General features: G+C 42.8%; 1 protein-coding gene across 1 annotated transcript; it reads right to left on the bottom strand.

Annotated features, from left to right (window-relative positions):
* Positions 1-285: 285 nt before the first annotated feature.
* Positions 286-1867, bottom strand: LOC127329486 (uncharacterized). The gene is made up of 3 exons (XM_051356018.2): positions 1464-1867; positions 860-1315; positions 286-718 (listed from the first exon to the last, which is right to left on the bottom strand). Exons 1-3 carry the CDS (start codon positions 1707-1709, stop codon positions 431-433), a joined length of 990 nt encoding a protein of 329 aa, XP_051211978.1. The 5' UTR covers positions 1710-1867; the 3' UTR covers positions 286-430.
* Between the last annotated feature and the right edge of the window lie 9577 nt (positions 1868-11444).

Raw genomic sequence — 11444 nt, 5'->3', positions numbered from 1 at the left:
CCATTTTCATATGGATCTGGTTCAGGTATTCAGTTTTCCTACTTGAAAATGCTATTACACTGCAGTCTAGTAGTAGCAAAAAAATATAATATTTTTCACAAAGAGGCACGCACTAGGTAGGGTAGCTTCGATGAAATGAAGGTTTTTTTCAATCTGAATGAAGCGCCAGCAATTCTCATAAAAATCAAAGACCAGTTTGTCATGGGAACAACACAAAGGTTGAATCTTTAGCGAAAACTGAGGAAGATCACCAAGCACACATGCAGAAGAACAGCTACGATTCCCAACACATAAATAGGGATAGATAGATAGATATAGTCTGACGGAGCATATATAGCATGCTTCAGAAAACAAGTGTCGAATAAGCAGCACTCAACAGTAGGAGTTGCAGCATAATCTGTAGACAGACAATCGATACGATAATGAAGGACTACTTGAGGGACTTGGGGTCAACACAGCGGAACTTAACGTCATAGAAGAGCACGCTGAAGGCGGCGGACAAATCCCACATGTACGCGACCTTGTTCTGACCGTCGTTGAGGCCCTGGCTGGACCAAGGGCTGTCAGGCCGGAGCGCCGACGCCACCCCAGTCCCTGCGAAGACGACTGCCATCTTCTTGAGCGCTTGCATCGCGTCGATCACAGCGTCGGAGGTAACAGAGCCGTGGGCGCACTCAACTTGCAGCTTGACGAAGGACTTGCCAATTGAGACCACCTCCTGCGTTGCGTACATGGAATGGAAGAAGTTGGATGAGCAAACTAGTACATCAGATGAGAGTAGTACAAGGATCTGGTGGAGCTTGGGATTTTCTTTCATGTCATCAAAAAAAAGGAGCAATCTTTGGATCGAGGTATATACCTGGAAGGCGACGTCGGTGAAGGGGAAGCCACCGCCGGCGACCTTGTGGACCATCTGGCCCAGAAGTGCCAGCGCGTCTGCGCAGGTACCGGTGAGGTGGCTGACAAGGTCCTCGTCGGCGTCCACCGAGACATACCGGCGCTTGTCGACGCCAGACTCGTTGACGGCGGGAACAGCGCGCGCGGCGTACCTCCACTTGATGTCGGTGACGAGCGCAGCGAATTCTTTGGCGAGGTCCCAGAGGAAGGTCGCCTTGGCTTCCTGGGTGGAGAGGGGCTCGGCGTCGGCGGGCATTGCTGGGGTGGGGCGGAGCTCGGCGGCGGCCTCAACGCCGAGGAAGAACTTGGCGACGTGGCGTAGCCCCTCCATGGCCCCGAGGAGGCCGTGGGCGTTGGCGCAGTTGTCCTGGCACTGGGACTCCAGGCCGGCGAACGCGACGGCGACGCGAGCGAGCTCCTGCATGTGGAAGTGGAACGGAAGAGTAAAAAAGAAGTGGAAGGAAACCAGATTCAGGACTAGTACGCGCGGCAGGCCGGTGAACGCGACAGCGCTCAGGTAGTATGGTGGAACGGGGAGGAGGGGGGAGCAGATCCATTCAACTGACCTTGAAAACGAGGGTTTCGGTAAGGTTGAGGCAGAGGCCTTTGGCCATGGTGGCGAGGAGCTCTCGCGCGTCGGCGAGCGTGATGGTCACCTGGTCCACCAGCGGCTTGTCGCCGTGGAGGACGACGGCGGCGGCGCAGGTGAGCTTGACCCGTGCCTCGTCCATGGCGGCCTCAAAGGCCTGGAGACCGAGACCGACGGCGGCGGCACCGAGAGGGAGAGAGGAAGTGGTGATGGAGGCAGACATGGCGCGCGCGCTAGCTTCTTGGTGGTGAAGTCTTCTCTTCTCGGTGGCGGTGGCGGTGGCTTGTGGTGGGAGGGGACGATGTCAGGCGAGCGGCTGCTTTATAGCGGAGCAGCAGGGGCAGGGCAGGGCAGGGCAGGGCGGGAGGCAGGTTGCGCCGCAGCTCAAGACCAATCCACTGGACAAGGATCCGTTGTGTTCCTCCGGTCCGGTCAAAAGTTTCTTTCTGTTGAAGAAAGCTGGGGAAAACGATAGAAACCGCATCACCAAACAACTGTGCATAATCCGGAGCAGTTGCGCTCTTTCCCGAACCTCATTCGAATTTTTTTGAATGTTTCATGTCATGCAATTAGAGGAGGAGGGTAGGGTTGACAATCCCGGGATCAAAATTTCCCACCCACCCAGTCGTTAGATCAAACGTTTCCGGACCGTTAGATCGGTTTCTATGACCAGTTTTGCCTTGCCTTGGAGCATCTCTAACAGTTACCATAACCTATTTATAATATAAAACTCGAGTTCAGGCCAATGACCTCGTGTTTACGGGTTGAGAAACTGTTGGCGCGAAATACATAGCCAAGATCTATTCTATGGAGATGCAAGTGTTCATAGCCAAGATCTGTTGTACATTGGCGCCGACCTCAAGGTCGCGAAGAAGTCCAACAATGAAGCGTTCCTTCTACACACGTACGGTGTATAGACGTCCCCTGGGCTCCGGTCTAGTGCAGCAGTAATCCATGCTTCCCTCTGCGAAGGGCCATTCTTCTACTTTATTGTTGAGTCAGTTTACCTACTTCTTTCTATCTTAGAAGCAAACACTTGTGTAAACTGTGTGCATTGATTCTTACATGTTTACCTATTGCACTGGTTATATTACTTTGTGTTAAAAATTATCCATGAGGTATACATGTTGAAGTTGAAAGCAACCGCTGAAACTTATATCTTCCTTTGTGTTGTTTCAAAGCTTTCTACTAAGAACTTATTGCTTATGAGTTAACTCTTATGCAAGATTTATTGATGCTCGTCTTGAAAGTACTATTCATGAAAAGTCTTTGTTATATGATTCAGTTGTTTACTCATTATCTTCATCATTGCTTCGAATCGCTGCATTCATCTCATGTGCTTTACAATAGTATTGATCAAGATTATGATAGTATGTCACTTCAGAAATTATCCTTGTTATCGTTTACCTACTCGAGGGCGAGTAGGAACTAAGCTTGGGGATGCTTGATACGTCCTAAACGTATTTATAATTTCTTATGTTCAATGCTACTTTTATGATGATACTCACATGTTTTATACACATTATATGTCATATTTATGCATTTTCTGGCACTAACCTATTGACGAGATGCCGAAGAGCCAGTTGCTGTTTTCTGCTGTTTTTGGTTTCAGAAATCCTAGTAAGGAAATATTCTCGGAATTGGACGAAATTAACGCCCAGGGTCCTATTTTTCCACGAAGCTTCCAGAAGTCTGAAGAGGAAACGAAGTGGGTCCACGAGGCGACGCCACACTAGGACGGCGCGGCCCAGCCCCTGGCCGCGCGGCCCTGTTGTGTGGGCCCCTCGTGACGCCCCCTGACCTACCCTTTCGCCTACATATAGTCTTCGTCGCGAAACCCCCAGTACCGAGAGCCACGATACGGAAAACCTTCCAGAGACGCCGCCGCCGCCAATCCCATCTCGGGGGATTCAGGAGATCGCCTCCGGCACCCTGCCGGAGAGGGGAATCATCTCCCGGAGGACTCTTCATCGCCATGATCGCCTCCAGATTGATGTGTGAGTAGTTCACCCCTGGACCATGGGTCCATAGCAGTAGCTAGATGATCGTCTTCTCCTAATTGTGCTATCATGTTCGATCTTGTGAGCTGCCTATCATGATCAAGATCGTCTATTTGTAATCCTACATGTTGTGTTTGTTGGGATCCGATGGATATTGAATACTATGTCAAGTTGATTATCAATCTATCATATATGAGTTGTTTATGTTCTTGCATGCTCTCCGTTGCTAGTAGAGGCTCTGGCCAAGTTGATACTTGTAACTCCAAGAGGGAGTATTTATGCTCGATAGTGGGTTCATGCCTCCATTAAATCTGGGACAGTGACAGAAAGTTCTAAGGTTGTGGATGTGTTGTTGCCACTACGGATAAAACATCGATGCTTTGTCTAAGGATATTTGTGTTGATTACATTACGCACCATACTTAATGCAATTGTCTGTTGCTTGCAACTTAATACCGGAAGGGGTTCGGATGATAACCTGAAAGTGGACTTTTTAGGCATAGATGCATGCTGGATGGCGGTCTATGTACTTTGTCGTAATGCCCTGATTAAATCTCATAGTACTCATCATGATATATGTATGTGCATTGTTATGCCTTCTTTATTTGTCAATTGCCCAACTGTAATTTGTTCACCCAACATGCTATTTATCTTATGGGAGAGACACCTCTAGTGAACTGTGGACCCCGGTCCTATTCTTTACATCTGAAATACAATCTACTGCAATTGTTCTTTACTGTTCTACGCAAACAATCATCTTCCACACAATACGGTTAATCCTTTGTTCACAGCAAGCCGGTGAGATTGACAACCTCACTGTTACGTTGGGGCAAAGTACTTTGGTTGTGTTGTGCAGGTTCCACCTTGGCGCCGGAATCCCTGGTGTTGCGCCGCACTACACTTCGCCGCCATCAACCTTCAACGTGCTTCTTGGCTCCTCCTGGTTCGATAAACCTTGGTTTCTTTCTGAGGGAAAACTTGCTACTGTCTGCATCACACCTTCCTCTTGGGGTTCCCAACGGACGTGTGTTAATTGCACGCATCAAGCACTTTTTCTGGCGCCGTTCCCGGGGAGATCAAGACACGCTGCAAGGGGAGTCTCAACTTCCAATCTCTTTACTTTGTTTTTGTCTTGCTTTATTTTATTTACTACTTTGTTTGCTGCACTAAAACAAAACACAAAAAAATTAGTTGCTAACTTTACTTTATTTACTATCTTGTTTGCGTTCTCTATATCAAAAACACAAAAAAAATAGTTACTTGCATTTACTTTATCTAGTTTGCTTTATTTACTGTTGCTAAAATGAATACTCCTGAAAACACTAAGTTGTGTGACTTCACAAACACAAATAATAATGATTTCCTATGCACACCTATTGCTCCACCTGCTACTACAGCAGAATTCTTTGAAATTAAAGCTGATTTACTGAATCTTGTTATGAGAGAGCAATTTTCTGGTCTTAGTTCTGATGATGCTGCTGCCCATCTTAATAATTTTGTTGAACTATGTGAAATGCAAAAGTATAAGGATGTAGATGGTGATATTATAAAATTGAAATTGTTTCCTTTCTCATTAAGATGAAGAGCTAAAGATTGGTTGCTATCTTTGCCTAAGAATAGTATTGATTCATGGACTAAATGTAAGGATGCTTTTATTGGTAGATATTATCCTCCCGCTAAAATTATATCTTTGAGAAGTAGCATAATGAATTTTAAGCAATTAGATAATGAACATGTTGCTCAAGCATGGGAGAGAATGAAATCTTTGGTAAAGAATTTCCCAACCCATGGACTAACTACTTGGATGATCATCCAAACCTTTTATGCAGGACTGAATTTTTCTTCGCGGAACCTATTGGATTCAGCTGCTGGAGGTACCTTTATGTCCATCACCTTGGGGGCGGCTACAAAGCTTCTTGATGATATGATGGTCAATTACTCTGAATGGCATACGGAAAGGGCTCCACAAGGTAAGAAGGTAAATTCTGTTGAAGAAACCTCTTCCTTGAGTGATAAGATTGATGTGATTATGTCAATGCTTGTGAATGGTAGATCTAATGTTGATCGTAATAATGTTTCTTTAGCTTCATTGGTTGCTCAAGAAGAGAATGTTGATGTGAATTTCATTAAAAATAATAATTTCAACAACAATGCTTATAGGAATAATTCTGGTAACAACTATAGGCCATATCCTTCTAATAATGGTAATGGTTATGGTAATTCTTATGAGAATTCTTACAATAATAATAGGAATGTACCCTCTGGTCTTGAAGCCATGCTTAAAGAATTTATCAGTACACAAACTGCTTTTAACAAATCTGTTGAGGAAAAGCTTGATAAAATCGATATTCTTGCCTCTAGAATTGATAGACTTGCCTCTGATGTTGATCTTTTAAAATTGAAAGTTATGCCTAATAAGGATATTGATAATAAGATTGTTACTACAGCAAATGCCATCCAAGTTAGAATTAATGAGAATATAAGATTAATGGCTGAATTGCGTACATGCTAGGTGGGATAGAGAAGAAAATGAAAAACTAGCTAAAGAGAGCAATGTAGCTAAAGTTTGGACTATTACCACCACTAGTAATGATAATGATTCACATGTTGCTACACCTCCTACTATCAATGGTAAAATAATTGGTGTTGGCAATGTTTCTACTCCTAGTGCAAAGCGTGCAAAATTACCTGAAATTGCTAAAACTGCTGAAACTGCTTGTGATAAAACTGCTGAAATTTTTTCCAACATTGGGGACAATGATCCCATTGCTGTAGATCATAATGGTTTATATTTTGATGATTGTCACATATCTGAAGTTATAAAGTTCTTACAAAAACTTGCTAGAAGTCCCAATGCTAGTGCTATAAATTTGGCCTTTACAAAACATATTACAAATGCTCTCATAAAAGCTAGAGAAGAGAAACTAAAACTTGAAACTTCTATTCCTAGGAAGTTAGAAGATGGTTGGGAGCCCATCATTAAGATGAGGGTCAATGATTTTGATTGTAATGCTTTATGTGATCTTGGTGCAAGTATTTCTGGTATGCCTAAGAAACTCTATGATATGCTTGACTTGCCACCATTGAAAAATTGTTATTTGGTTGTTAATCTTGCTGATAATGCTATAAAGAAACCTTTGGGGAGGATTGATAATGTTCGTATTATGGTTAACAATAACCTTGTCCCCGTTGATTTTGTTATCTTGGATATTGAATGCAACGCATCTTGTCCCATTATATTGGGAAGACCTTTTCTTCGAACTGTTGGTGCTACTATTGATATGAAGGAAGGTAATATTAAATATCAATTTCCTCTCAAGAAAGGTATGGAACACTTCCTTAGAAAAAGAATGAAGTTACCTTATGATTCTATTATTAGAACAAATTATGATGTTGATGCTTCATCTCTTGATAATACTTGATTCACACTTTCTGCGCCTAGCTGAAAGGCGTTAAAGAAAAGCGCTAATGGGAGACAACCCATGTTTTTACTACAGTACTTTTGTTTTATATTTGAGTCTTGGAAGTTGTTACTACTGTAGCAACCTCTCCTTATCTTTATTTTATTGCATTGTTGTGCCAAGTAAAGTCTTTGATAGTAAAGTCAATACTAGATTTGGATTACTGCGCAGAAACAGATTTCTTGCTGTCACGAATCTGGGCAGAATTCTCTGTAGGTAACTCAGAAAAATCTGCAAATTTACGTGCGTGATCCACAGATACGTACGCAACTTTCATTAAATTTGAGCATTTTCATCTGAGCAAGTTAAGTGCCCCTGTAAAATTCGTCTTTACGGACTGTTCTGTTTTGACAGATTCTGCCTTTTATTTCGCATTGCCTGTTTTGCTATGTTCGATGGATTTCTTTGTTCCATTAACTTTCAGTAGCTTTGTTCAATGTCCAGAAGTGTTAAGAATTATTATGTCACCTCTGAATATATGAATTTTCAATTATGCACTAACCCTCTAATGAGTTTGTTTTGAGTTTGGTGTGGAGGAAGTTTTCAAGGGTCAAGAGAGGAGGATGATACAATATGATCAAGAAAAGTGAAAAGTCTAAGCTTGGGGATGCCCCCGTGGTTCATCCCTGCATATTTCAAGAAGACTCAAGCATCTAAGCTTGGGGATGCCCAAGGCATCCCCTTCTTCATCGACAACATTATCAGGTTCCTCTAATGAAACTATATTTTTATTCAGTCACATCTTATGTGCTTTGCTTGGAGCGTCTATTTGCTTTAGTTTTTTGTTTTTGTTTGAATAAAATCGGATCCTAGCATTCTTTATATTGGAGATATTACGCTCCGCTGTTTCGTATGAACGCATGTGTTTTTAGCTTTATTCTTAATGTTCATTGCGAAAGTTGAACTACCTCGTTCATTGATATATGGTTGGAAACGGAAAATGCCGCATGTGGTAAATGGTATAATGTCTTGAATAATGTGATACTTGGCAATTGTTGTGCTCATATAGATCATGTTTAAGCTCTTGCATCATGTACTTTGCACCTATTAATGAAGAACTACATAGAGCTTGTTAAAATTTGGTTTGCATGATTGGTCTCTCTAAGTCTAGATATTTTCTGGTTGAGGTGTTTGAACAACAAGGAGACGATGTAAAGTCTTATAATACTTACAATATGTTTATATGTGAGTCTTGCTGCACCATTTCATACTTGAGTTTGCTTCAAACAACCTTGCTAGCCTAGCCTTGTATTGAGAGGGATTCTTCTCGTGCATCCAAATCCTTGAGCCAACACCTATGCCATTTGTGTCCACCATACCTACCTACCACATGGTATTTCCTCGCCATTCCAAAGTACATCACTTGAGTGCTACCTTTAAAACTTCCATTCTTTGCCTTTACAATACATAGCTCATGGGAAAATAGCCTTAAAAACTATTGTGGTGAATAATATGTACTTATGTATCTTATTTCTTAATAAGTTGCTTGTTGAGCGGTAACCATGTTTCTCGGGACGCCATCATTTTTTACCTTTGTTGAATATCATGTGAGTTGCTATGCATGTTCGTCTTGTCTGAAGTAAGGGAGATTTTCATGATTAAATGGTTTGAGTATGCATATTGTTAGAGAAGAACATTGGGCCGCTAACTAAAGCCATGAATCATGGTGGAAGTTTCAGTTTGGACACAAATCCTAAATCTCTTATGAGAAATATTAACTGTTGTTGAATGCTTAAGCATTAAAAGAGGAGTCCATTATCTGTTGTCTATGTTGTCCCGGTATGGGTGTTTAAGTTGAGAATGATCAAAAGCGAGAAATCCAATGCGAACTTTCTCCTTAGACCCTTGTACAGGCGGCATAGAGGTAGCCCTTTGTGACACTTGGTTGAAACATATGTTATGCAATGATAATCCGTGTTAATCCAAGCTAATTAGGACAAGGTGCGGGCACTATTGGTATACTATGCATGAGGCTTGCAACTTATAAGATATCTTATACATAACTCATATGTTTTATTACTATCGTTGACAAAATTGTTTCTTGTTTTCAAAATGAAAATCTCTAGCACAAAAATAGTAATCCATGCTTCCCTCTGCGAAGGGCCATTCTTCTACTTTATTGTTGAGTCAGTTTACCTACTTCTTTCTATCTTAGAAGCAAACACTTGTGTAAACTGTGTGCATTGATTCTTACATGTTTACCTATTGCACTGGTTATATTACTTTGTGTTGAAAATTATCCATGAGATATACATGTTGAAGTTGAAAGCAACCGCTGAAACTTATATCTTCCTTTGTGTTGTTTCAAAGCTTTCTACTAAGAACTTATTGCTTATGAGTTAACTCTTATGCAAGACTTATTGATGCTTGTCTTGAAAGTACTATTCATGAAAAGTCTTTGTTATATGATTCAGTTGTTTACTCATTATCTTCATCATTGCTTCGAATCGCTGCATTCATCTCATGTGCTTTACAATAGTATTGATCAAGATTATGATAGCATGTCCCTTCAGAAATTATCCTTGTTATCGTTTACCTACTCGAGGGCGAGTAGGAACTAAGCTTGGGGATGCTTGATACGTCCCAAACGTATGTATAATTTCTTATGTTCCATGCTACTTTTATGATGATACTCACATGTTTTATACACATTATATGTCATATTTATGCATTTTCTGGCACTAACCTATTGACGAGATGCCGAAGAGCCAGTTGCTGTTTTCTGCTGTTTTTGGTTTCAGAAATCCTAGTAAGGAAATATTCTCGGAATTGGACGAAATCAACGCCCAGGGTCCTATTTTTCCACGAAGCTTCCAGAAGTCCGAAGAGGAAACGAAGTGGGGCCACGAGGCGACGCCACACTAGGATGGCACGGCCCAGCCCCTGGCCGCGCGGCCCTGTTGTGTGGGCCCCTCGTGACGCCCCCTGACCTACCCTTTTGCCTACATATAGTCTTCGTCGCGAAACCCCCTGTACCGAGAGCCACGATACGGAAAACCTTCCAGAGACGCCGCCGCCGCCAATCCCATCTCGGGGGATTCAGGAGATCGCCTCCGGCACCCTGCCGGAGAGGGGAATCATCTCTCGGAGGACACTTCATCGCCATGATCGCCTCCAGATTGATGTGTGAGTAGTTCACCCCTGGACCATGGGTCCATAGCAGTAGCTAGATGATCGTCTTCTCCTAATTGTGCTATCATGTTCGATCTTGTGAGCTGCCTATCATGATCAAGATCGTCTATTTGTAATCCTACATGTTGTGTTTGTTGGGATCCGATGGATATTGAATACTATGTCAAGTTGATTATCAATCTATCATATATGAGTTGTTTATGTTCTTGCATGCTCTCCGTTGCTAGTAGAGGCTCTGGCCAAGTTGATACTTGTAACTCCAAGAGGGAGTATTTATGCTCGATAGTGGGTTCATGCCTCCATTAAATCTGGGACAGGGACAAAAAGTTCTAAGGTTGTGGATGTGCTGTTGCCACTAGGGATAAAACATCGATGCTTTGTCTAAGGATATTTGTGTTGATTACATTACGCACCATACTTAATGCAATTGTCTGTTGCTTGCAACTTAATACCGGAAGGGGTTTGGATGATAACCTGAAAGTGGACTTTTTAGGCATAGATGCATGCTGGATGGCGGTCTATGTACTTTGTCGTAATGCCCTGATTAAATCTCATAGTACTCATCATGATATATGTATGTGCATTGTTATGCCTTCTTTATTTGTCAATTGCCCAACTGTAATTTGTTCACCCAACATGCTATTTATCTTATGGGAGAGACACCTCTAGTGAACTGTGGACCCCGGTCCTATTCTTTACATCTGAAATACAATCTACTGCAATTGTTCTTTACTGTTCTTCGCAAACAATCATCTTCCACACAATACGGTTAATCCTTTGTTCACAGCAAGCCGGTGAGATTGACAACCTCACTGTTACGTTGGGGCAAAGTACTTTGGTTGTGTTGTGCAGGTTCCACCTTGGCGCCGGAATCCCTGGTGTTGCGCCGCACTACACTTCGCCGCCATCAACCTTCAACGTGCTTCTTGGCTCCTCCTGGTTCGATAAACCTTGGTTTCTTTCTGAGGGAAAACTTGCTACTGTCTGCATCACACCTTCCTCTTGGGGTTCCCAACGGACGTGTGTTAATTGCACGCATCACCTTGCATGTCGTATCATATTCAGCTACCCTTAATGGGTCAGGCCGGATCCGACTTCCAGTGTTGGTCGATGGATCCGGCTACTTGTTCCTGGGATGTATTTCATCCATATTGATCTACAGCAACTGGGCCGCCCGATGGGCCATATGCCACCATCACCATCTATGGGCCACCCGAGCTTGCCGGATCTAGGCACTGTCGATGGTACACCCATGAAGTATACCCACAACAGTAGCCCCCCAGAGTTCTCGGAGATTCACCTCTTGTTTCCGCCTTGTTTGAATCATTTTTGCTTTCGACAATCCTCTCGGTAACATGGGGAAAAT

This window comes from Lolium perenne, chromosome 1 (genome assembly GCF_019359855.2).
Source record: "Lolium perenne isolate Kyuss_39 chromosome 1, Kyuss_2.0, whole genome shotgun sequence".
NCBI classification, from domain to species: domain Eukaryota; kingdom Viridiplantae; phylum Streptophyta; class Magnoliopsida; order Poales; family Poaceae; genus Lolium; species Lolium perenne.
This window is presented reverse-complemented; position numbering and strand designations above follow the sequence as displayed.

Excerpts from the sequence above, each read along its gene's own strand:
- LOC127329486 (XM_051356018.2), bottom strand. The coding sequence starts at position 1,709 with ATGTCTGCCTCCATCACCACTTCCTCTCTCCCTCTCGGTGCCGCCGCC. Across the intron at positions 1,316-1,463 it reads CCGAAACCCTCGTTTTCAAG|GAGCTCGCTCGCGTCGCCGT; the intron begins GTCAGTTGAATG and ends TTCCACATGCAG. Across the intron at positions 719-859 it reads TCACCGACGTCGCCTTCCAG|GAGGTGGTCTCAATTGGCAA; the intron begins GTATATACCTCG and ends TACGCAACGCAG.